Genomic DNA, 24,802 nt, shown 5'->3' with positions numbered 1-24,802 from the left:
TTGTAGTCCACAAGTCGGAACTTTAAAGCCGTCGTTGCATCGTCGCTTCCACAGAAAGTTCTTCCAGAATAAAAGGGAAATAAATACAACACGGGGAATGCTTGGCCCCCCGTGGGCCAGCTGAGTGACTCATGTGCTCGTGTGCTGGGGATTCATGCACGCGCCGTACACGGGGAGAAAAACAGCATTAATTTATCCAGCCACGCAGTTACAGCCGATCAAATTAGTAAACCACGTCGCCTAAGGGTGAGCATCGATTGTGGTTGGTCCATTTTTGACTCAAAGGGGGTCAACCCCCTCGAGGCTGCAGGCAGTCACCCCTCGTCTCGGCGGCATTCTTCAGTGTGTGAGACACTTACACTGGCCCGAAAGTCGGTAGATCGTCTTTTACTTCTTCGGCATCACGTATTGCCGCTACACCATGCGGGGGGTCTTCGGGCACTACTTACCGCCAGAGGGCATTGGCAACCTCCATAAATACGCATACGTTTCTGGACACCGAACTCCATTCGATCGGCTAATGAACCCTTGGTGGGAAGCGGCAGAAAGGGTTGTTCCGCGCACTATTCATCCTAACGCGCTCACTGTGTCGAGCTGCATAACAGCCATAATTGGCTGCTCTCTCCTACTGTGCTTCTGCCCCTACCTGGCCGAGCACCCACCCCGCTGGGTATTTCTTGTGTCGGCGGCGCTCTTCTTTCTGTACCAGACATTAGATGCAATTGACGGAAAGCATGCGAGGCGCCATCGCCTGTCATCACCTCTGGGACAGCTAATGGACCACGGCTGTGACATCATATGCACTACTCCGCTCACCCTCCTGGGTACAGCCATCATAGGTGGGGGAGTGGGGCTCAGGCAGTACGCAGTTCTGGTTGTCTCGTCGCAGCTTATTCAATTCCTCTACACTGTAAGCAGCAACATACTTTCGCAGCCTTTTCGGTGGCTCAGCTCTCCAGCGGAGCATTGCATGCATTGTGGTACCGTGTATTATTTGGAGTGAGATTTGCAAACTGCACGCGTTTCGCTTTCCTGGTCCTTCAGTGGTGGGAGCTTCATTTTGGCGTGTTTTACACCGCCACTGGAATTATTGGAGTGACAGAAGCACAGCTTACGGTAAGGAGGCCTGCAAGTTTCTGTATGTACTTAGAGATATGCTTGCGCTTACAAAATGCATAGCGAAGCACAGCTTTGACCCTGAAGCAAATAAATTAGCCATCAGACCGACTACATGGGGGGAAACGATGTTTGGTGTTTGATTTTGTGGTGCGTGGTAGATCATTTTGCTTTCCATAATCGGCGGAACCTTTGGCCCGGAGGTGTACCATGTTAACCTTCTACAGTATCTGCCGTCATCGGTAGGGTAAGTTTCGGCCATTGTTTGTCCCGTGTTATATACGTAGGCTTTTGGCCGTCTTCTTACAGCTTTTGGCTGTCTTCTTACATGATTTCATCCTGCCGACGTTTGCATATACTCAGGGCGCCGCTTACAAAGCTCACCGCAGCTGCTGGCGTTGATGTTACACCCAGTGTCTTGTTTCAGCTGTTGTTGCTAGCTTGGTGAGTCTGTAGTGTGAACCGACCCTCTGCAGTATGCCAACCGAGGATGTTGGCAAAGCAGCTATTCACCCTCAATGTATCTCTGTGGAAGCTGTGCGCGACGCAGCAACATTAGCATCTGCATTTTAAATATCGTTATGGGACTTAAGCGGGCCCCACGATTTTGCGTCGCGTTTACACAAGTAGTGATGTTCCTGGTGTACATCTTCGTCCAGGGACTCGTTTACATGCACGGTAAGCTATGGAGACTCGCTGAAAGGGTCTTGGCATTAGCTGTGGGGCAGTCGCCACAGTTTTTGCCATCAAGCGAAACGCAGAGGGCGTATGATTGCTTTCAAGTGCCACAATTGCAGGCTTGGTGTGGAGACCAGTTTTGAATCCGTACCTAATATACACTGCAATTTGCTCGACTTACGCCATCTTGCTGTTACGCCTTTGCCTGTCGGCAACCTGTCGATTCCCGTACAAGCTCGTACAGTGGCCAATGTTGCCTTTATCCGCGGCAGCTGCTGCTCTCCTCTTGGGTGATTTAACAGCAGATCAAGAATTGTGGGCAGTACTGGTGAGTCACGCAGGCCATACTGCGCTGAAGTGCTACAGAGCGCCGGAACGATGCACGACACTTACCGCGTATGAGCAGTTAACTTTCTGCGCTTGTGTGCAGGGTGTGTGTATCTTTAACTGCATCTATTTGGCCGACTTCGTGTACACGGTTGTCTCCGACGTGTGCGACGGTTTAAACACCCGTTGTTTTTCGGTTCCAAAGTTCGGGACCGCCCAAACTCCTTCAGAGCAGCCAAAGAAGACTGACTAGCAAATTACAATCCCTTTGCCGCACCAGGCTATACTATCGCTGTGCTGGCAACGCATTTAACTCCCGAACCAAATTCCTATAGAAGCGGACCACACATGACTTCCTCCGCTGATAGGTCTCGAAGCCCTTGCTGCTCAGTCTTCGCAGCAAAGCTATCTACAAGAGCCCTCCCTCTAGTCGGGGGAGTCGGAGTCAGCATTTGTGTGCCACCATGCTGTAGCCGTAGCAAGGACCCACTGGAGAGCAACCTCGTCACAGAAACGCTGCGGGGACACTGGAAAGCGTGTGCCTGGAAGCGTGTGCCTGCAGTGTTCACGTGTTGTAGAGAACCATTTAGGTGCAAATTATCATGCCCAGAGGCCTCCAAAACACTGGAGAACGGGCCAGGACATAGTCCATGAGCAACGCGACACAGTCCATGAGCAACGCAACCAACGAGCAACCACGGAAAAAGAGGGAACACCAGAGAAGGCATGTATTCCTTCCACTGTTAACCCCGAAGGGTCTGATGGATGCGCCGAGCCCACCGAAAGTGTAAGAGTGGGACAACGCTCGGGGAAGGTTTGAGCAAGCTCAGAATCCTAACCCCTCCAGGCAAAAATTGATGTGACATTGTTGGATCCAGTTGGATCCATATCAGTTGTCACACTGATAAGAACAGATACTACACTTGATCATAGCCAAAAGGCCGAGAAGGTATGCTAATGGCGTTGTGGCCTCACTGCACCCCTAAGAGCACTGGACAGCGAATAAGATTTGGAGCCAAATTCAGGAAACCCTGTCGTTTCACAATTTCGACGCAGGGTTTTAGCTTGGTTTAAACTGCGTTTTCATTGTTGATTTTTATTTCTTTTTCGTGTGGTATCCCACAGAGACTTGACAATTCTGCCTGGGCTCCTTCGCCTCACAAGTCTGGTGCTCACTATCGCAGCCTGCTGTCTGAATTCCTACATAAATGCACCAGAAAATACAAACAGCTTGCATTCTCACTTGGCTTATTCTCATAATTTTCGGGAAAATTAATATAATAGCTAAATCCCACTCCAATTATAGCCTGGATGCAGGAGCAGATCAGCATGAATCAAAGAGGCCCATCTCACTACTGTGCAAGACCCACGTTTGCAGCGCTGCTGATTTAGCCCACCTGAAGACAGTTGAACCATTCCTGCTTCTCATTCTCAATTGAAAAACATGTTGCAGATACATTTACAGTTTGAAGTAAAATGCATTCCGTAAGAGGGGAGGTCAGGTCAAGTTGCTTTCCAGCTTTTGCTGTTCCTACGTCTCATTTGTGCATTTTGCTGCCGAAACCTGAAAAGGAAGTCTAGCCACACTTCATCATAGTCAAATTGTATCCCTATTACGCCTGCAGAAAGAACAGGCACAGTTGGCTTGCCTGTCAAGGAATTTCCATAGGGCTCGGTCACCAGTCAACTCGAAATATCGCTCTTCTAAGCAGAGAGTTGGCTACAAGCTAGTGTGAGAATTCGGCAGCACTGCAGGTGCGCTTGGTTCTGGAGAAAACGAAGAGGGGGAACCACTAAATGCGTATGTGAAGCCTAGCAGGTTGTGGGGGTTTCAACTGCTTCAGTGTGTCCTAAAGTAATAGCAGATGGGCTGGTTTCGTAGGGAGGGAGAGGAAAAGTACAGACAGTTGTACATTTTCAAGAATTGACAAAACGCCAGGTTGTTAATGAGTTCCATTGCGCTGACCCGCGGGCGGCATTATCTAGCAGAGTGTGTCCATCAGCAGCCTGAGCGTCAGCAGCAGCAGCAGCAGCAGCAGCAAATCCAGCCTTCCGTGTGATTTGTTTTACATTAAAATAAGTCATGCATTGAAGGAAAGTCTTGCAAAAGTGCAACTATAAGAAACAATGTTTTACCACGACGTACGATCAGTGATAATCCGCTGGTGATCCGCTGGCGTGGTGCTTTGCTTCGCAGTGCTTTTACTAATTTTTTTGTTGCTGTTACCGCCGCTGTCGGTGCGTGTGCCATGGACTTTTTTTTGATTAATTGGCCATGACGGGTGACTTGCTATGTCTAGAGAACATGTTAACGTAGCAACAGCATGATTGCAAGTGTAGGGGAAAACCCACGGGATGATCACATATTCATTGACGTACTTACTACTGCGTTGAATTGCAGTGGACATATAATTGGTAAAATGCTCTGACAAAGACTTTTGGGGGGGCCTTCCAAGTTGTCGGAGCACACAGGCAGCTCCACCACGTCCCCAGTAAAGCCAGCACTTAGTTGTTGCTTCGCAGAATCAACGAGCCTCAGAGCATCAAGAGTGTTCATTTGGGATAAGGAATGAAGACATTCGAGCCTTCTCTGGCACACGCTATGCAAGGAAAAAGAAAGTATATGAAATATCAATGGGTTTCTATCTCTAATAGTTTAGCACTGCATCTGCAGCACCTTATATAAAAACGCCCCCTGTAGTTCTTTTATATAAATTGGAGAAAGCGTGGCGTTATTGTTTGCATGGTGCCACAGATGCATCAGAATATTATAGCTCTCTCCTGTATTGGGCAAGGCAAGCTCTTTACTAGCAAATATGACTGAAGAAATGTACAGACAAGCTCTCCACTATGCTTTCAATCCAGACTTCTCCATCTAAATTTGCAAATCAAACGTAAGCTGTGTAAGCACTTGATAAAAGTGTATGCGATTCGATGGATCTGCAAGTTACAAAAAGGGCGCCTTGGTTTTTCTTCAGGATACCAGTTTATGGTGCCGTGCTGAAGGGCAGTTAGTATGACAGGCAATTATCAGTTGAGTTAATCTGAAACTGGAAAGTGGTGTTCAAACGTTGCTGGCCTTTACGAGAGAACCAGTACCGGAGTACCAAATCGTGCACGTGTGCATGCCTTTTATGATTGGATGACGGACGCGCTGAAGTGCCCAGTTTGAACTGTGTACAGCAGATGCCTCTAAGCACTCAGTGTGAAAAGCAGTTGCTTTTTGTTGTGGTGGGTTCCCGTTTCGGCTCCCAAAGCTAAAAGACCAGCGTGTGGACTTCAGCAGCATGACACCTTCGTACGCTCTGCAGAGTCATTAGGCGTTTTTGGAAAGCTCTGGCAGTCTCCGTCAAAAAGAAAGTGCAGTCTGCTACCCTGCAAGCACAAGCGAGGTGACATGCAGCCCTGTCTTTAAACCAAATAGATTTCATTGATTTTGCTCTTGTTGACGCCAGCGGCAGATTGCCGAGCAAAAGCACCTCGTGTCAAAGAAGCACGTGTCGCGAAACGCGTCCCAGACCTTTACAAGAAAAGGCGGATGGCACGCGGCATTCGCACCTTTTCCGCATTTCTTACAGCACTGCTCCCTCAATCTGTCTAGACTAATTCCTGGTGAAGAAGTGTGCCCGCCGATTTCTTTGGAGCAAGCATTCATGTTTCCCATCTGCAAAACCGCACCAGAAGCGCATCCTCAGCTCTGCCCCTGTGTTGTGTATTTGCATTTTCGGCAGCACCACAGCTACAGCTCCGTGTAACAATGCCAGAGCTAGGCTTCGGCCAAACAGGATATGCTATAGGTAGAGTGTCCGCGCGTTGGCTCTGGTGCACATGAGAGACACTGCTGAGTGGATCCTTTCCACAGTCGTATCAGCCTCGGTTTGCGACCACAAGTGCACAAATACAGGCTTCTTGGTAAATCAGGGCCTGTAGAGGCCCACAAAGAGTGACAGCAACCTGAACTATGGAGCAGAAACCGCAGAGTTCAAGAGCCATAGACAGAGCTTGGAGGCCATTACATGCTATGGCGAGTTGGAGGCTCCCTGGAAGGCAATAAATTAGTGCACAGCGTGTCAATTAGACTGCTCAGTTCATAGGACTTCGAGTGGTTAGAAAGTCTCGGAAAGCGATAAATCCCTCTACAATACCCTAGGCTGGGGTATCAGGCTTCGCATTTGTTTAGCGGCTACCAGACTAGGCAGCCAGAATGCCAGTTCCTGAGGAGTGTTGTCAGAGTAATTACATCAAGGATACGCAAACAATCATTTCAATAGGCTTTTCCCGAGGCTAAACTTTGCTCGCTTGGCACTGATGCTCTCGGGCGCGACGATGTACTGCAGCATCCATTGTAATCAGCCACACCGAAGTCTTTAACTTTCTCCCAAGCAGTTCCACCTCTTGGTATAATCCATTCTACTCCAAAATGTGCGAGTTTTCTTTTGAGCTCAGTGTTTCCTAGGTTTCTCTGGAAACTCACTCATCAAAATGCATGCACGTTTCTGCCACGGCACAACAGCGACATGACGCTAAACATGCTACGCCAATGCCTGATTCGTAAATCTGGATATGCAACTAAGTCTTTAGCTGAAACTGCGCTGCGGTCCCGTAGTTCACAGCTGCATGCAGCCCGTCCCCAGATGCAGAACAGGTGCGGGGCCGTCATGGAATGCTACTGGAGGAGCCTTCCACATGGGACTGATACCCGGAACTATCCCATCGTGGCATCTCTGCTAACCAGAGATCAATTTCGCGGGTAAATTCTGCATAGTTAGGCTTGGAACTGCGCTACGTTCCCGCTCCTAGGGTATGCAGTTCCCGACGATCGCGAGGGGCCCTATGTGGGGAGGGGGGTCGAAAAAGAATACTGGCTTGCTGATGCACTGAGTAGTTAAGGACTCTTTTTCTATCGGTGGAAGTGGAAAAGAGCTATATACAGCTGGACCTGCGGCTGCCGAGGAGGCCACTGTGTTGCGCCGCACATGGGTTTCTGAGGAAGTGGAGCGTTTATGAATGAACTGCACTAGCTTCGTGCTGTTTGGCGTCAGAACAGAGAAGAATTAATAGTTTTGTTGCTAGGGAAGACACAGTTCAACTTGTTGTGCGCGTCACACCCGTTTGCAGTCGCAACACTCTGGTGCTCTGCTGTTGCAGATGGCTCCCGTTTCGACAGTGAAGCGCCGCATTGTCAAGAAGCGGACCAAGAGGTTCCCGCGTTTCCAGTCCGACAGATGGAAGCGCCTAAGTGTAAGTTGCGTGCTGTTGCTGCTGCTGTGGTTGCTGCTGCTTGGAACTTCAGGCTTGCACCGTGTTAGGGAGCAAGCACTCAAGTCTTGAACTCTAACTCTGGCAGTGTTTTGCTCTTCGTGCGATCTCCTGCAGCCCTCATGGAGAAAGCCCAAGGGTATTGACTGCCGCGTCCGCCGCAAGTTCAAGGGCACCAACCTCATGCCCAACATTGGCTATGGCTCCAACAAGAGGACCCGGCACATGCTGCGGAACGGCTTCTACAAGTTCCGCGTCGAGAGGCCCCAAGACATCGACATGCTGTTGATGCACAACACGAAGTTCGCTGCAGAAATTGCTTCCGGTGTTTCCTCCAGAAAAAGGCGCGAGATCGTCGAGCGGGCAGAACAACTTAACGTCCTTGTCCTGAACAAGTCCGCGCGCCTTAACACTGCTGAGGACGAGTAAACAAGCAGTTGAGGCGCACTTTGGTGGCTCGAGTTGGGGAGAAGATGGTTCCCCGCAGGCTCAGATAGTGGCAGCAAGGGAAATTTTCGAACTGCACTTTCCAGCCTTTGGTTTAAGATCTGATGGTTGTACTCGCCATTATAAAGTCATTCGACACTTCTTCGGCATAGATATCAGCTGATTACGAGATGACGTAGGGGTCGAAACAACAGTGGATATCCCAGTTTGAGTATGCAGCAGGCTTCAGCCTAGTGCAGCATGTGCGACATTTTACGCTTCTGCCCAGTGGTGTAGCTGTGTGGATACCAGCAACTCAGTATTTATCATTGCAGCTTCCTGTGTCAGGGTAGGCGGTTACAAGTGAAACTTAGAATGCATAGTTCAAAAGGTGGGGGTTGAAGACGCTTTCCACAATCGTAACAAGAGGACACGGCCTTGACGGGCAGACATGGAAATTTCAAGCCAATAAACGGGCCTGTGGCAAGACTCTGCTTTTTCTTGCTGCAAAGGAAAAGCAAATTGGGTGTCGCAACACTCGAGGACCTGCGGTCAGTGGTGTGAAAACGCGTTTCGTGAGCATTTCATGCAACATGGTGCCGCATCGCATGCTTTTCGGAAATATGCTCCGCGAAATCATTTTGTTTGGGATATATCTCGTCGGGGTGTGTGGCGATGAGAGCTGGTGCAAAGCGACGCCGCAGGCTGGACTTCCCGCCTATGGTCGTTGTCTTCCCGTGGACCAAGCAATGGCTCGTTATGTTGTGCAAGTGGCTCCTCTTGCTGCATTCGGGCTAGAGGTGAAGTATGTCGAACTTGTTTTCATTGGAGGTCTCCCTGTGCACTGATTTGATGCTCCAGAAGCGACGTCAAGATCATTTTGGAAGGTTCCAATGGCCGTCGCACGAAACCCATTTCAATTGCGTCTGTTACTAGGGGCACAAGCAAACAGTGAGGCACTTTGTTGCACGTGAGACTCGCCCGCTTGTGCAGCTCAGTTGCTTCGCTTAGGGTCACCGCAGAGCGCGTTGACGTGAGCAACCCCGAAGTCGTTCACGCCTACATCACCAGCCCTACTTCGTGGTCTTGCCGCCAACTGACTGTCTGGAAGGACTTTCGCTATTGGATTTTCGACTGTGGCGAGGCCTTGTCCCCCTTATCTCCCGAAGCAGTGAGGCTTGCACTTCTCCTGCATGCAAAGCTCGAGTGCGCATGATGACGCATGCAGTCTTTCACACTATCGGGGAGCAAAATTTATGAACTCTCGATTCTGACTGGAACGGACCTCAAGGGCAAGCCTCATACTGTCTGCTGCAGCAGCGCATGCGTTTTCCTTTCTAATGTTTTCCTGTGAAGGCGGAGTTCACCCGCGGGCCAGAATTTCTCTTATAGGTTCTTCGCGGAGCTCCGGCCCGAAAGTGTTGGAGGGAAGCTTTCCCCCTGGAAGCAACAGAGCCATCAGGCTGCAGGCTGCAGACGGTAAGGCCATCTGCAAGCGTAGTTGCATTTCAGAAGATCCTTTACTTTCGAGTCTTGCACAGTCGGCGAATTGCAGGCAATAGTCCTCAGCAACGACTCAGCAGCAGCCCCCTGGTTCTGCAAACATATCACAGTGCGCTCCGAAGGGAAAGCTGCCACTTTCAAAGTTGGGAAATGGGTCGGAGTGCCATATCCCTCTTCTGTGTACGTCCCGCGGTACCCAACTGGCTTGGAGTTGACGCCTCAAGACATAGACTGCCACACGCGGGCTGCAGACGTCTTCGAGGGGTATTCAGAAAGCAATTCCTAGCGAGGGAGCCGTTGAATTCACTTTTGCTGCCTTCAGACACCCAGGCGCAGCAGCAGCAGCAGCAAGAGTCCACTGCCCCACAAACTGCCAAGCCTCAGAATTTGCCCACACTCAAGGCGCCTCTCTTCACCCGGCTCTTTCTTCGATCTGCACTGCTGCAATTCTTGACGGCTTGCTGACGCCCTCTGGGGGCGATCTCGTGTTGACTGCAGTTGGACCAGTGGACCAGTACACTGGAACTGCTTACAATGGTAGACTTGCATTGATTTGAAGCAGCACACGGGGAATTCTGAACTCGGGTTTCCTGGCTGCAGGCATTGACTCTGTAGACTTCGCGTACTCCGTGGACAGAAAGCAATACAGCTTCCACATGTACCTTGTCGGTGAGTGACATTGTTGACAAAATGCAGCTTGGAAATTTTTTGCAAGTTTTTTTCAGATTCTGTTGATCTCATCGAGACATCGGTTCGCATCGTTGACGGTGAGCATTCTCGTTGTCGTTCCAAAAGCATGTAAAGGAAACTTGGAATTCAAAATCAGAATATGGCAAACTGTCGTCTGTTGGGCGGCTGGAAGTGAAGACTGGGGAAGTTTGGGGAAGTGTTTGGTGAGGGCGCATTTTCAGAGTCATCTGCAGCAGCGCCAACAGCAGCAACTTTTAGCAACAAAGGCGACTACCTTACGTTTGCGCCGCAGTCAGCAGTGAAAGCTTGCCAGGAATTCGGTAATCTGCACTGATTGCCAGAATGTAGTATGAGTTGAGCACGAGTGCCTCTTTCAGGCTTCAAAACGGGTGTTCAATTAGTAGAAGGCTGCAAAGACGTGGAGGGGGCGGTCTTGTGCGCAGATAAGGGTTATCCCGTGGCATCCACAGGTATGTTCTTTCATTCATAAAGCCAGTGGTTAGATCAAGAATTAGCTAATAATTTTCAGGCATTAGTGTAAGCAGTTTCTAGCTTCCGTTCAAGGCAACCACAGCGCATGCGTCGGTTTTAGTGCAAAGGAAATGAGGCAATGCTAGCCGACTGCCCAGCGGAGCCACCTACAGCAACATGTTTGAAACACGATGACGACGTTGTTGTGAAATGTACAAACAGGCTTTCTGGTGTGGCGCCAGAGCCAGGCACAATCCGCATTGTTGGTCCCACGGGCACACCTGCACAGTCGGGAATAGGACGACTTCAGTTTTACGAGAACGGTCTGTTTCTCCTTGTTGAAGAGCTATTGTTTTGCGAAAACAACTTGAAATACTTGCCCCAGGTTTCGGCAGTGTTTGTTCAGACGGCTGGTCTTTGCAGTCTGAGCAGGTTGCTTGTCGTCAGATGGGGTACAGCAATGTCAAGGTAGGCTGAGAAATCGTGCTCTGCACAAGAGCAGCATTGCATTCTGGCTTAAGGATAAGGGGCCTGGCAACGAAAGCTGTACAAGCATTATGGGGCAAAACTACTGTGGGACAGAGCGGGAAAAAATTGCCGCCGTCAACTTTGCGTGCACAGGTTTGCTCTGCACAGACTTGAGAGTTTTGGGCGGTTCCTTTTGAATTGAATTTTCAAATGCAGGCAGAGAGGCTTCTCTGAATCAGTGCCCCCACGCTGTGGGCGATGACATTTACTGCGTGCACGACGAAGACGTGGTGATTGCGTGTGAGGGGGATGGCGATCCCTCTGGTGTTGGAGCGTTTCACAAGGAAGAAGCCGCAGTTCAGAAGAAGCGGTTTCTGTCTCTGGTCCACCTCACCTGCTTTGACACTCTCGAGACAAAAAGTGGCCTGGCTGGGCCTCCGGGAACTATGCGGCTAGTTGTATGCCCTCCCAGCTGCGAGTAAGTGGAATGAATCCCAGCGAGCCCGAAAGCTTCGAAGTTGTCACTGGCTTCAGGTCTGCGGGAGGAGATTTGAAAGGAGCTTTTATATACACAGCCAGCTCTGCTGTAGGCCTATCTACTGGCGCACTTTCCTTAAGAAAACATGAAAACATGAAAACATGAAAACATGAATATTGTCTGTCAGGTGTGCCGAGCTGCTATTCACAGCGGCACTATCACGAAGGACGGCGGCGAATGCCTTCTTGTTGTTGGACATGGACAGCACCATTTTTCGAGCCTGGAAAGCCACGGCCTTCACAGCGAAGAGAACGGCCCCTACCCCCAATCTTGTAAGAGAAAGCTTTTGCATGATCTCCAAATTTTGCTTATCCTGTTTGAATGTGAATGTGAATTGAACTGCTCTTCAGTCACCACTGCGCGAGTGGATCATTCTGTCCACAGCCTCTTGGTCACGAGCCGGGGGCCCCCGCTACTTCAGACAGCATCGGGGCCAGGGGCCCCCCAGCAGCCAGCCACATTTGAGATTTCGCAAACAATGCCTGCTGCTGTTCAGTCTGCAGCTACGGGTACGCAGCAGCCAAGTGGTGGCGCTGCAGCAGCTGGCGTACCTGCTGCAGCAGCTTCTTCCGCAGCACCTGCTGCCTCTCCGTCTGGAGCTGCAGCTGCTGCACCTGCAGTTGCTGCTGGTAAAGCTACGGGAACCCCGCTGGCTGCTGCTGCCGGTGTTCAAGTGCAGCAGCAAGCTGCAGCAACGCAGAGTGCTGCTGCTGCCAAGCCAGCTGGCATCAGCGTCCACAGCCCACGCGGCAATTTCCTGCAGCGAAGAGGGCCCGCGAAACGCAGGGACTCAACTACTCTGCGAAGAGTCAATGCAACTTTGCACAACGACTGGGTTTCTTATGGAGGACTTTCCGGTTCAGAGCAGCAGTTTGTTGCAGGAAGCAGCAGCTCGAGGGCTCTTAGTGCGGGAGACCAGCTGTCTGCGAGCAGTGAGTCTCGGGAATATTTTCTGAACAAGAAATGCGTCATTTCCATTTTTTTGAACGAAACTGCAAACAGCAGCGCCGCCTGCAGGGCCATATAGCCGCATGATTGAACTGCACGCAACTCCGGCGTCCCAGCCCGAAGACATTTTCCACTGGTTTCCACCAGACGGCTTCAGAGGTGCGGCCCACAGGCTCTTCACCACAAGTCCATTTGCACAGACTCTTCAGGGTTTCACGGAAAGCCCTCGGACTTCGTGGATGTCTCCAGCCTCGCCGAGGGCAGCCTGGTCTCCACCATAAGGGACTTCACCGTCATAGTCCGCGCGGCAGTCACAGGCAAGTGGAGTTGCAAAGAAAAAAGTCTTTTTGCTGCTTATTGAATGTTAGGCGGACTCGGGCAGTGGCGGACGCTGCTGGCCCACAGCGACTGCGAAGGCTTCTCTCTTGTTGTCGATCCGAACGACGAGCTGATCTTCGAACAGACCTGCCACCCCTACCAAGTCAAGAGTGGCTTCAAGCCAAAGCTGGGCGGTGAGCAGCAAAGAGTGACAGCAGCAGCAGCAACTGGAATGCGAAAAGAAATTCAGAAAGATTCGACGCCGCCGCAACTTTCTCCACCACGAAGCGTCTAATTTGTGTTTTTGTGAACGGAAAGTCCGTGGCTTCCGAGAAGGCCGACTTCGACATCAACTTGAGGGTGAGCTGTCGATACACCCCAGCGCAGCCCGCGGAGCACACAGTTGCTGCAGGGCAAAATGATTATCGGGCGCGCCAGTGCGGCCGAAGCGGACTACTTTGAAGGAGATATTTTAGGAGTTAAACTCTTTAACCAAGAAGTTCCAATCGCCACAATACAGAAGGCCTTCAGCGCCGAGGCCCTCGCCGCTCACGTCCCAGAAGTGCCCAGCGAAAGCAGAAGGACAGATGACGGCAGATTGTGCCTTTCTGCCTGCTCCCCGCAGCGGCCTGCGTGGGCTGCTGCTGCTGCTGCTGCAGCAATCCCAGCAAAGCATGCAGTGTACCTCTCCTGCTCCGACTCTCTCCGCCGTCCCGAGTTCAACGGCCACATCGGGCAGAAAATCTTAGCCCACTGCCCCCCAGACTGCCTTCAGGGGATAGCGCCGCTGGAAGGCTGCAGATATTACACCTCGAAAAGCTCAGTTTGCAAGGCGGGGCTGCATGCAGGAGCCGTGCCAAAAGAAGGAGGAAACTTGCTAGTGACGCTGGCAGCAGGGCGTGCGTCGTATGACGCTTCACAAGGGCACTTCGGTGGGTGCAGATCTCCGCAGAGGGCATGCAGAGAGGGCTGTAGCGGCTTGCACTGTTGCGAGTGTTCATATAACACTACATAAGTTGTTTGTTTTCGAACGAAAGCACCTGCGCCTGCACGTGTCTGCTGTTTCAAGTGTACGTACACCGGAGTTCATGCACAAGCACACTTCAGGCATCAACAGCACGCCGAGTAGAAACCCGGAACTCCGCTCGTTCTCTGTTGAACCGGCGCCTCTTTTCCAAACTCTTGCATGCGACGCAAACGGAATCTTCACACTCAAGTTGGGACTCGGCGAACGCGAACTTGTATTATGTCCCGCTGGCTGCGCTGCCAGCACCAACGCCCACGTGTACGGAAGCGGTAAGCTGCAGCACTTGGCTGAAATTTTGAAACTATTTATCTTTTGATGACTTCTTTTCAGGTTTCTACAGTCCTATTTCATCAGTTTGTCGGGCGGCTATGCATGCAGGAGCACTGGTGAGAAACTACTCTGAATATTCAAGTTGCTGCAGAGTATGAGCTGGGCTGTCCAGACTAACGGCGGCGGAGAAGTTGAGTTGTTTGCCTCAGACGCAAGGCCAAAGTTTGCAGGCAGCGAAATGAATGGAATCAAATCCGAGTCCAGCGGAGGATATATCCGTTCTTTCGTGTTCGTCGTGGCATCTCCAGCCTCGAGCACCCGCAGCAGCAGCAGCTCGGGAACTGGCTAAAACGCGATGCATGCAAACATTTCTGAACTGGATCCACTGCAGCAAATTCGCAATTCTGACAGCCTCAGCTTTGCCCGCTGCACTGTACGTACAGCAGCAGCCCATTTCCAGCCAGTCCACTTAGGAGCAGCAGCACGGGCCTGCTGCAGCAGCAGCAGCTGCGCCAGCTGTAGATACACTTCACAACGGGTTCCCCCTCGATGTAAAAAACACTTCTGATCACTATTTAGCTTTTTTGTTGCTTCAACAGCGACGGCGCAGCTTCTTCAATGGGAAGCAAAATAGGCTTGCCTCTTTTTGAAACTTCTGAAAATTCTGAAATAAGACTAAGACAAGTACTGGTCCTTCATCTTGTCGTAGTGGTGTCTGTTCCAGCCGTCGCGGTACAAGTGCTCTGTCTGTACAGCAGCCCCACAACAGCCACAGCAAGCACAGCTCAGCTGTCGCGTTCTTCTCACTTAATGCAGTTAACGCAGCGAAAAGCCCATCACCATTCAACACTTTTCTTCACTGGATAGTGTCATTAAGGCTAGATAAATGCAAACTAACGGCAATTTAATGACTCTTGAAAGAAACTGACTCCTTATAACTGTCGGACTGCATCAAGTGATGCTGCAGTAGAAAGTGCAGAGCCTGAGTCTTGTGCTTCTGCTTAGAAGGAAGAAGAACAGCCCTCGTGCTGCAGCAGCAGGTTATGTTTAGCAACAAGGCAGCAGCGCAGACTCAAGAGACCAGTGGTCACTAGTTCTCGTGTTTTCACCTCTTTGTAGTATTTCCGAAGTTCCATGGTGGTCTGCATGCAGGGAAACACGAACATGAACACGCCCAAGCCCACGATGTAGGGCGTGAAGCTGAAGGGCTTTCCGGGGGCAGGGTTCACAGCTTCATTCACTATCACCGTCTGGTACTGCGTGGGCCTCGGGTTTGGATTCAGAAGCCTTCCGCCTTCGGTGCTGAAGCTTCTGGCGCTGCTGCTGCCCGAAACTTGCCGGGAAACGAGAGCGCCGGCGCGCCGGATGGGCTGCATGCGGTGGAGAAGCGAAGAGTTAAGCATTGTTGGACATTCAGGAGTTTGTAGTGGGACTCGGAAAGTAAAAAGATGAACTAAATGCAATAAAAGAATCCATAATTGATAGAAACGCTGAACTGTCAACGCATCCGCCGATTCAACTACAGCTCTGAGTGTTACCAGCCCAGTGGCGGCTGGGGCCGGACCGTGGCGCTGCTGCTTCCCAGAAACGCAGAACACAAGAGTATTAATAATTTCCCCTCGTTTCCACTTTTATATTTCATTATAATTGAGGGCTCGTGCAGCCTCGTGTAGGCTCGCCGTGTATAGCCCTGGAGCACAGAGCCCCCGGTAGGCGTCAGTGTTTCGGCTCAGCCCCCCGTACTGCCATGACGCCCAAGTCAAATGCCCATCTTGGTTGATTTGTTTGACGCCGTAGTGCTTTTTTAGGGCGTGTGTGCACAGCAGCACGCGGGGCAGCGGCTTTAGGCGTTTCTCCTGAGATCGGGAGCCCCAGCAGCAACCCAAACGACCTAAAATGACTTCTTCGAAGCCCTGTGGGAACCCCACTTTCCTCGGCGTGCCCATGCGGTGGGTGGCGCTGCTGGCGTTGGTCGGACAGACTGTGGCGAGCGTTAGCGTGTTGAGGCTTTCACGATCCAGCAAGTGGGTCCCTGAGGGGCCCCCCTACCTCGCGACGACAGCAGTTGTATCCGCTGAGGTGGTGAAGCTCCTCACCTCCATCCCGCTGGTCTGGTACGAACAGAACATGAGCCTGCGCCAGACGCTGGCAACAGTGCACCGCGACATCATGGGAAACCCGGTGGAAATGGCGAAAGTTGGCGTCCCGGGGCTCCTCTATGCTCTTCAGAACAACCTGATCTTCATAGCTCTTTCGAACCTCTCGGGAGCGATGTATCAAGTGACGTATCAGCTCAAGATCCTCACCACCGCCCTGCTCTCAGTGCTTATCCTGGGAAGACGGCTTTCAGTGCTGCGCTGGTCAGCTCTTTTTCTCTTATTTATAGGCGTCAGTCTTATTCAATATCCCGGATCGTCAGAGCGACCCAAGGCAGCAATGGGCTCCCCGCAGAGCCCCTTCATCGGGCTAGTTGCGGTCCTCTGCGCGTGCCTGACCAGTGGTCTTGCCGGGGTGTATCTGGAGAAGCTGCTGAAGCAAAAAACTGCAACGATCTGGGTAAATAATATGCAGCTCGCCATTTACGGAGTCCTTGCGGGGCTCGTGGGGGCTTTCTGGAACGACGGCGAGGCGATAAGGCAAAACGGGTTTTTCCAGGGATACAGCAGAATGACGGTGGCTGCGATTTTGCTGCAGGCTCTGGGCGGCCTCGTGGTAGCTGCTGTGTTGAAGTACGCAGATAACATACTTAAGTGCTTCGGAAACGCCATGTCTATTGTGTTTTCCTGTCTGATGTCGTGGTGGATTGTGGGTGACTTCTTCCCATCCCTCCTCTTCTGCATCGGCACGCTTCTTGTCCTCGTCGCCACATATTTGTACGTTGTCGAAAATCCGTTTTCTCCTTTCAACCAAGCTGGAGCCAAAAAGTACACCGAGCTGGTCCGGGCAGCGGAGGCAGCAGTTGTTTCATCAGATTCAAATGTTCACCATCGCTCCCGTGCAATGCCAGCTTGACCCTCGTTCATTGTTTTTGCTTCCTTTTTAATTGCCTCTTCGTTTGGGTCACGCAGTTGCCGCCTCTGCACAGATTTGGTGTGCTTGCGTTGAGCCTCTACTAAGAGCTGTGTAGGGGAACTTGCAAAGCAGGAACTTGGAAACAAACTCTTTCCGCTTGTTTGTGCTGACATGCACAATGTTTTTGTTGCAGTATTCCCGCAGCATTCTGCAGTATCGGAAGCAGGCATGGCTTAGTTCAACGTTAAGTTCCAAGTATTACCACTGGGCTGTCTGCAGTGCGCAAGGACACATAGCACTGCTTATGGGACGCAGCAACTTCTATTTCTTAGCTGCAACTGCATTTTGATTTGACCTGAACAAAAGATAGAGTGGGAAGCTTGTTCCCCAAATTGTCTGCAAAAAATTGGGCGGAGCTTCCGCAGAGCCAAATGTGGCTGCAACTAGTTGGAAGTGGGGAGTTGCGGCGTTATATTCAAGTATTTATTTTGCTTAATCAAGAGGAGCATCTCTACATTCCAATGAGGTTTGTAACGCTTCATTTCGACTTCGGTTTCCGCTGCTTTTCGCCAGAGAGGTTCACGGACCGCGTCAGCAGCCCCGAGAACCCAGAACCTAGAACAACGCAACAGAACAAAACGAAAAAGATCATCTAATAACTTGTGTACAAAAACGCTGCGGCACAGCCAGGGAATTCACAGGACTTGGTGATTTGCACAAGTTGTCTCACTGGCTTTCCGCGAAGCCGCGGCGCCGTGCGACTCTTGCGGGCTTATTGTCTTCGGCTTGGGAACAGGTCGAGAACGAAAGCCCTCAAAGACTGGAACTACATTTCGACTGCAGAAGCGAAACAGTAGAGTCAGAAAGGTTGCAGATTTCTATCTATTCCCTAGACCGCTGCAGCCCTAACAGTGAGTCAGCACCGTCTTAGAAAACAACGGATCTGAATCTTGACATTAAATCCTGCTTGTTTTAGCCATGTTTGTTTTAGCCTGCAGGCTCTTGGCATTATTACCTGCTGCTGCCGGAGAGCTCCAAGTCGCGCCGGAAGCTCGGCGAGAAACGAATGCACTGCGCAGGCGGGCAGTTCTGATTGTGTTTGTTGCGGAGAAGATCCGCGGGCTTGGCTTTAGCTAGAGATGCTTTCTTGTACAAGTTTTCCATTTCGTCTTCGTCGCTTTCCAAGCCTTCAATTGCCTTTTCGCTCTGCGCCTCCGTTGAATGCTCCTGCGCATGCTCCTGCGGCCCTTCGACTTCGACAACTTCCTTGTCGAGGTGCTTCCCGCCACTATGATGAGCTTCACTTCTAATGTTTGCACAAGTTGCATCCAATTTCTTGAATTCCTTTACAGGCAACGGACGCAAAACTTGTATCTTTTGGCGGCGAGATGCATTCTCCATGCATCTTGCAACAAGATCTGCAGGGTTTCGGCTGGCTGCTGCGGCGAATTCTCCCGTAATATCTTTCGTTTCTTCTGTTAATGCTATTGTCGACCACCGGACAATTTCCTCTGCAGGAGTTTCCGAAACTTCTTCCTCTTTTTCAGTGTCAGAATTCGAGTCCGACTCGTCGCTTTCAGAAAGCCAGTCATCTACGTCCATTCCCTACGGGTTTCAGCGAAATACAGTGTGAGCCTGTGCCGATGGATGCTGCAGATCCTCAGTAAGTGAATGAATAAATGAATTAATCAAAACAAAAACTCATGTATCTATTTAAAAAACCAAAATAAACACAAGAGGCATGTTTTCAATTCAAAACGCACCGCAAACTCGCCCTCGCCGAACAATTTTCTTCTTTTTGCAATTTGCCGGCGCCGCTCCTCGAGCTCAAGCTCCAGCATTTCCTGTTCTGTCAGTTCTTGGCCTTCTTTGTCTCCGCCTCGGTGATATCCTTTAAAGTTAAATAAGAAAAGGGAAATAAAGAAACATTTCTGTTTTCCCGCGTTTTTTTCGTTAAAAACGGGAATGTGCATGCATATACAAATGCACATGCATGAAAAATGCGTATGCAGGAAGGGCTACATAGATGAGCACGTGTGGAATTGAATATATGTGTATTTATTAAATATAAATGAAAAGGGGACTTTAAATAACTCAGTTAAAAGTAGAGAAATGCTCGTATGATTGCACACATAGAGGCACCCCCCGTTTGTGCAACATTTTGCATCAAAGCTGAATTCTGAAAAACCTTTAATTCAGCTTTTCTCTTTTGGCTCACTTCCAATGAACCTCTGGTAAACTTCTTCTTCTCTCTCTCCCGAATCTTTTTGCAGTTTCATTTTCATCGCTGGGCGGTCTTCATTTCGCTCGTCGAAGTCCACATCTTCAGGTGCCGCAATCAGGTCTTCAAGAAACTCCGCCTCGCTGAACAAGAGATTGCCACGCAGTTCTCGAAACAAATACATAAATTTACATCTTTATATTCAAAGATGTGTACATATATACATGTGCATTTCATATATATGTATATATACTACATATTATATATATAAAATACATATGTGCTTTTGCAACACATACATCAAAATACAGGTTTCGTGGAAACATACCAATAACATACTTGTGTATCCTCACACTCACCATAATTTCCACATACGTGCATTGCGCGTGCCCTTTCAGTTATGTAGATGAATACATATGCATGCATGCAAGCACGCATGCATGCATGCATTTTTGCACACAAACCCAAATCATCTGCATGCGTTTCTATTTTATTATATGGATTCTACGCTCGCATCAGCATAAGTCCTTTTCATAAGTCTTTTTGCGTATGGCCCCGAACTAAGACTATTCCCAGCTTTTTTGTTTAATATGAATCAACTCCTTCACAGAGATCACAACGACAGCAGCATGCATTTATACAAATAAATAAACAAATAAACAAACAAACAAACAAACAAATAATTATATTATATCATGCGGCTACAAATTCACAAAAAGAATCCTGTACAAGTCCAGGAATAAGACCCGATCCAAGGACTTGGAACAAAGCGCGGGAACCCCTTTTGCAAAAATGCGGCAAAGAGGAAACTTTGGAAAGACTTGCAAGTTGCGAGTGTTTGAAATTCAAAACAAAACTGCAAAAATTTGCAAGTCCGAGTGTTTAAAATTCAGAGCAAAACTTTGCAAGATTTGCAAGTTCAATTGTTCAACATTCAAAACAAACATTTGCAAAAATTTGCAAGTCCAATTGCTCAACATTCAAAACAAAACTTTGCAAGATCTGCAAGTCGAATTGTTCAACATTAAAAACAAGACTTTGCAAGATTTGCAAGTCCGCGTGTGTCCTTCGAAAAGACTTGCCTGTCTTCATCTTCTTCATCATCTTCTTCTTCTTCTCTCGCCAGCCGCGTCTTCAACTCCTGCAGAGCTGCTGCGTACTCTTCATCTTCTTTGAGTTCTTCGTCGTTTTCCTCCGCCTCGTACTCCATCATCCGACGCACGACTTCCCGCATGTGCCTTTGCACAGCCGCACCCACCCAGCCCCGCTTCAGGTGCATGCATCCAAGTGTGCATGCATGCAAATGCGTGCATGCATGCAAATGCGTGCATGCATGCAAATACGTGCATGCGTGCAAATGTGTGCATGCATGCAAATGTGTGCATGCATGCAAATGTGTGCATGCAAATGCATGCGCAAGCACTTGCATGCAAACGCACGCATGCACGCAAATGCATGCAAATGCTTGCGCATGCATTTGCATGCATGGGTATGCACGCATGCACTTGCATGCGAATGCATGCGTATGCAGCTTGTGCGTGTGTGTCTACTGCTGTGTGCAACTCGCACTTTTTCCTTTCTAATCTTCTTTGTCTTTTCAATTCTTCTGCTTTCTGCTTTTTGCGAAGTTCCTTCCGCCGCCTTTTCTCCTCCAGCCGAGCTGCTTCAGAAGCAGATTCAGAAGCAGCAGCAGCAGCTGGGGCTTCCTCCGGAGTGGCTTCGGGCCCAGTAGGAGCTTCTGTTGCTGCTGCTGCTGCTGCGTCAGCTGCTTCGCTGGCTGCAGCAGCAGCAGCGGGAGGCAGCTGCACTTCCGGCAGCTCTGCTGCTGCTGGTGCGTCATCATCAATGAGTTTTCTTTTTCTGTTTTTTGTCGGTTTTATTTCTTCTTCGGACTCTTCGTCTTCTGCTGCTGCAGCATCAGCAGCAAACTTGTAAATCAAAGGAGGCATTGAAATATTCTTTTTGTTTTTTATTTTGTTGAAAGTAAATCGAAAAAGATCCGTCAGCTTCATTTGCCGAGGGCCCCCAGCATTGTAATTGCGGCTGCTCGAAACGCGCTTCGGATCCTGCTGCCGCTGCTGCTGCTGCTCCCGTTGCTGCTGCTGCTGCTGTAGTTTTGCATCCACTGAGGACTCAGGGGTTGATACTGCTGAGGTGTCTGTGGAGCTTTGAGCTGCTGTGGAAATCTTTTCTTCAGAAGCAACTTCATTTCCCGAGACAGTTGACTGTTTTAGAGGAGCGGCAGCAGCAGCAGCAGCTGCTGCTGCTGCAGCATCTGCTGCTGCTGCTGCAGCATCTGCAGCAGCAGCAGGTGTGGCTGCAGCAGCTGATGACAGTGCAGCAGGAGATACCGAATCGGAAGCTGCTGCATCAGACACCCAGGCAGGAACTGCTGGAGCAGCAAGTGGCTGAACAGCAGCAACTGCAGCAGCACCTGCAGCAGCAACTGGTGGGGTGGAAAGGACTGACGGAGCAGCAGCAGCAGCAGCAGCCACAGCGGTTGGCGTTGCAGCAGCAGCCGCTGCAGCAGCGGTAGCTGGCGCAGAAGCAGGGTCTCGGCCAGCAGCAGCTACTGGTTCAGCAGCAGTTGCTGCTGCAGCAGCAGTTGCTGCTGCAGCAGCAGTTGCTGCTGCAGCAGCAGTTGCTGCTGCAGCAGCAGGAGCTGCAGCAGCAGCAAGCGGGGGTGCTTCTTTCTCCTGAGACTGCTGCTCATTGTCTTTGGTTTCTTTTTGCTTCTCGCCGTTTTTACTTTTTTGCAAATTTAAAAAAGTGATTTGCTCGGCGCTCTGATGAGGCGCGCGAGACGCCTGCACTTGGGGTGTATCGACAGCTCGCGCCCCCGCAACTCGCTGCTGCTCCCACTCTTTCTCGTCACTTGATTTATTTTCTGAAAACTTTTGCGAACTTTGCTGCTGCAGTCTGCAGCTAGAAAGAGGCGTTCTTGTGGGGCTGCTGCAGCTGCTGGCTGCTTCCCGAAAAGAAGAATTCGAGCCTCTATTCAATGTCCTTATTGGAGTCTTTGCTTCCCCTACAACTATGCTGCTGCTGCTGCTGCTGCTGCTGCTGCTGCTGCTGCTGCTGCTGGACTTGGCTCGCGCCTCCGCTGCGGCCCTCTTGGGGGTAGCAGCAGCGTCTGTGGGCGCTGCTGCTGCTGCTGCTTTTCTGTTGGTTTTGAAGGGCGAGGAAGGTCTTGAGGAAGCTGCTGCTGCATCTCTATGTTTCGGAGTTTGCGGACTTTGGAAGGCCTCGGCAGCTTCTCTTTTTTGTTTGTTTTCGAGTTTTTCCGCCAAGTCCTTGGGAATAAAGTTGCAGCTTCCTCTGGAGGCCAGCAGGTCCCACGGGGTGTATCCAAATGCTGCATGCAGCTCGGACCAGTGGTCTGCTGCTGCTGCTTGCTGCCAGGGGTCTGCCTGCCGCTCGATCTCGGGGGGGGAGTCCAGATCGGGGTTTTCGGTGACTTTTACGAGTCCATACTTGGCAGCGAGGGCCTGGCAACAATAGAAAAGAAAAAAAGAAAAAACGCACGCAAAAACGCATGCAAAAAGCCCCAAATCCCGCAGAAACAGCTGAAACGCGCCGCGCATGCGACGGACACCCATGTGCATGCGCATGCATGCATGCACCGCGCAGCAACCACAACCCCACCAAAAGCCCCAAATAAACACCCACCAACTTGTGCGGCTCTGCCAACAACTTGTGCATGCGCGGAAGTTGTTTTAAATACTCTTCGACAGCTTCGCGGTGTCGGCCTTGCAGCTCCTGGGGGGGGCGTACGTACACCACATCCTGCGGAAGTGCAGCAGAAATGAAAAAACGAAAAAGAGGAAAACAGAATTTATTTTTATTTATTTTTGAAACAGACCCAGAAAAGCGCAAGTGAAATGAATAAAACGGAAAAGCTCCTCTTCAAAGTCCCAAGTTGCTGCATGCAGCTCCAAATGCAAACGAAACTCTAGCCATACTTGCCGAAAACGCAACCCCCCAAACCCTAAACCCTAAACCCTAAACCCTAAGGACGCACAAATCTGCTGAAAGAAAAACCCCTCGCGCTGAAGCGGTGAGCTTTTGCATGTTCTTCTCTGCTGGGGTGGTGGAAACGAGGCCTGCAGCAGCAGCAGCAGCAGTAGCAGCACAGAAAGTGCAAACGTGGAAAGTGGAAAAAATAGAAAAAAAGAGGCAAATAAATCGAAATAAAGGGAAATTTGGAGAAAAGAGAAAGATAATAAATCGAAATGAAAGGTAATTCAGTGAAAAAAAGGAAGTTAAATCGAAATAAAAAGGAATTTGGAAGAAAGGGAAGATCAATAGACTGAATCAAAAGGCAATTCACAAAAAAGAGAAAAGATCAACAAATTAAGACATAAAAGGGAACTCAGAAAAGGAGGAGGTCAATAAATTAAAAAATAAAAAGGAATTCAGAAAAAAATTTAATGCGGGGGAAAACTGAGACAAGTTTGACAAAAAATAAACTCGCGCTTTACGGTTAAGACAGAAAAAGACTCTCGAAAAACAAAATTGAACTTTCATTTAAAGGCAGCAGCAGCAGCAGCCGCTGCTGCTGCTGTGGCAGCTGCAGCAGCAGCAACTGCAGAAGTGCATTTGTAGTCGTTTCAGTGGAAACGACTACAAAGAAAAGAAGAAAAGAAGTTGGACCCGAAGTGAGTGCTTCTGGCGAGTCTTTGCAAGTCTGCCCATCTTTGTCTCAGTGCAAATCTTCGAGCTTCTTTTTTTTCCACTTCTCTTTGCTGCTGCTGCTTCTTGCTTTCTTCTTTGGCCCGCGCCGGAGAAGCTGCTGCGCAGCAAACAGCAAAGACACAGCTGCTGCAGCAAAGCCTCAGCTGCTGCAGCAAACAGCAAAGACGCAGCTGCTGCAGCAAAGCCCCAGTTGCTGCAGCAAAGCCACAGCTGCTGCGGCAAAGCCCTAGCTGCTGCAGCTGCAGCCACTGCTGCCTTCCCACTGTGCACAGCCAGCTGCAGCAACCGCAACAAGAACAAGGGCAGCAGCAGCAAGAACAAGGACAGCAGCAGCAGCAGCAGAAAGAACAAGGACAGCAGCAGCAGCAGCAGCAAGAACAAGGGCAGCAGCAGCAGCAGTGTTACCTTCAAAGCCGGCGTGGCTGCATGCACTGCGGGAAAGTGCACTTCTCTTGAGGGCGGCCCAGCCCCTGGAGGAAGAGTCTGTGAAGTTTCTGCTGCTGCTGCTGCTGTCTTCGTCTGAGAAAGCTTCCGCGCTGTACTGAGAATCTTCATTTCCAAAAAGAGAAGAAGTGACAAAAAGGTTTTCGCCATTTCCCAAGGCCGCGGGCGCGTGAGCTGTACGTACACCCCAACGCAGCAGCAGCGCAGCAGCAGCGCAGCAGCGAAACTTCCCGCGAAAGCTGCTTCGCGTTTCTTTCAACGCACCCTAAACCCTAGACCCTAAACCCTAAACCCTAAACCCTTTAGTGCACCTTCATATTCTGTTTCTTCTTCTGCTGCTGGCTTAGCCCGTCGATAGCCCATGGACTTGTTTCTTTCAATGAGGCCGCAC

General features: G+C 50.2%; 9 protein-coding genes across 9 annotated transcripts; 7 read left to right on the top strand and 2 right to left on the bottom strand.

The window, feature by feature from the left end:
• Window positions 1-421: 421 nt before the first annotated feature.
• ETH_00019825 (ethanolaminephosphotransferase, putative) lies at window positions 422-2,374 on the top strand (the record flags this gene model as incomplete). The annotated part of the gene is made up of 7 exons (XM_013375824.1): window positions 422-910; window positions 1,045-1,116; window positions 1,278-1,363; window positions 1,480-1,560; window positions 1,667-1,794; window positions 1,914-2,122; window positions 2,225-2,374. The coding sequence occupies 7 exons, from the start codon at window positions 422-424 to the stop codon at window positions 2,372-2,374; spliced, it is 1,215 nt and encodes a 404-aa protein (XP_013231278.1).
• Window positions 2,375-7,269: 4,895 nt separating this feature from the next.
• Window positions 7,270-7,809, top strand: ETH_00019820 (ribosomal protein L32, putative; the record flags this gene model as incomplete). Its single annotated transcript, XM_013375823.1, has 2 exons — window positions 7,270-7,362; window positions 7,498-7,809. The coding sequence occupies 2 exons, from the start codon at window positions 7,270-7,272 to the stop codon at window positions 7,807-7,809; spliced, it is 405 nt and encodes a 134-aa protein (XP_013231277.1).
• Window positions 7,810-8,399: 590 nt separating this feature from the next.
• On the top strand, window positions 8,400-9,986 carry ETH_00019815 (uncharacterized protein; the record flags this gene model as incomplete). Its single annotated transcript, XM_013375822.1, has 5 exons — window positions 8,400-8,637; window positions 9,163-9,285; window positions 9,348-9,573; window positions 9,632-9,846; window positions 9,910-9,986. The coding sequence occupies 5 exons, from the start codon at window positions 8,400-8,402 to the stop codon at window positions 9,984-9,986; spliced, it is 879 nt and encodes a 292-aa protein (XP_013231276.1).
• Window positions 9,987-10,609: 623 nt separating this feature from the next.
• ETH_00019810 (scavenger receptor protein SR2, putative) lies at window positions 10,610-11,420 on the top strand (the record flags this gene model as incomplete). Its single annotated transcript, XM_013375821.1, has 2 exons — window positions 10,610-10,793; window positions 11,155-11,420. The coding sequence occupies 2 exons, from the start codon at window positions 10,610-10,612 to the stop codon at window positions 11,418-11,420; spliced, it is 450 nt and encodes a 149-aa protein (XP_013231275.1).
• Window positions 11,421-11,954: 534 nt separating this feature from the next.
• Window positions 11,955-13,037, top strand: ETH_00019805 (SR1, related; the record flags this gene model as incomplete). The annotated part of the gene is made up of 2 exons (XM_013375820.1): window positions 11,955-12,408; window positions 12,793-13,037. The coding sequence occupies 2 exons, from the start codon at window positions 11,955-11,957 to the stop codon at window positions 13,035-13,037; spliced, it is 699 nt and encodes a 232-aa protein (XP_013231274.1).
• A 123-nt stretch (window positions 13,038-13,160) lies between these two features.
• Window positions 13,161-14,388, top strand: ETH_00019800 (uncharacterized protein; the record flags this gene model as incomplete). The annotated part of the gene is made up of 3 exons (XM_013375819.1): window positions 13,161-13,674; window positions 14,100-14,155; window positions 14,212-14,388. 3 exons carry the CDS (start codon window positions 13,161-13,163, stop codon window positions 14,386-14,388), a joined length of 747 nt encoding a protein of 248 aa, XP_013231273.1.
• A 326-nt stretch (window positions 14,389-14,714) lies between these two features.
• On the bottom strand, window positions 14,715-15,442 carry ETH_00019795 (uncharacterized protein; the record flags this gene model as incomplete). The annotated part of the gene is made up of 2 exons (XM_013375818.1): window positions 14,715-14,786; window positions 15,149-15,442. The coding sequence occupies 2 exons, from the start codon at window positions 15,440-15,442 to the stop codon at window positions 14,715-14,717; spliced, it is 366 nt and encodes a 121-aa protein (XP_013231272.1).
• Window positions 15,443-15,935: 493 nt separating this feature from the next.
• ETH_00019790 (UDP-N-acetylglucosamine transporter, putative) lies at window positions 15,936-17,051 on the top strand (the record flags this gene model as incomplete). The annotated part of the gene is made up of 1 exon (XM_013375817.1): window positions 15,936-17,051. One exon carries the CDS (start codon window positions 15,936-15,938, stop codon window positions 17,049-17,051), a length of 1,116 nt encoding a protein of 371 aa, XP_013231271.1.
• Window positions 17,052-17,589: 538 nt separating this feature from the next.
• ETH_00019785 (uncharacterized protein) lies at window positions 17,590-24,774 on the bottom strand (the record flags this gene model as incomplete). The annotated part of the gene is made up of 12 exons (XM_013375816.1): window positions 17,590-17,666; window positions 17,782-17,888; window positions 18,067-18,656; window positions 18,815-18,942; window positions 19,270-19,415; window positions 20,310-20,510; window positions 20,842-22,760; window positions 22,942-23,058; window positions 23,294-23,375; window positions 23,926-24,064; window positions 24,373-24,585; window positions 24,723-24,774. 12 exons carry the CDS (start codon window positions 24,772-24,774, stop codon window positions 17,590-17,592), a joined length of 3,771 nt encoding a protein of 1,256 aa, XP_013231270.1.
• Window positions 24,775-24,802: the final 28 nt, after the last annotated feature.

Source organism: Eimeria tenella, genomic scaffold (assembly GCF_000499545.2).
Source record: "Eimeria tenella Houghton genomic scaffold, Eth_scaff3, whole genome shotgun sequence".
NCBI classification, from domain to species: Eukaryota; Apicomplexa; class Conoidasida; order Eucoccidiorida; family Eimeriidae; genus Eimeria; species Eimeria tenella.
Note: the sequence above shows the minus strand (reverse complement) of the source record. Positions and strands in the feature narration are given on the sequence as shown.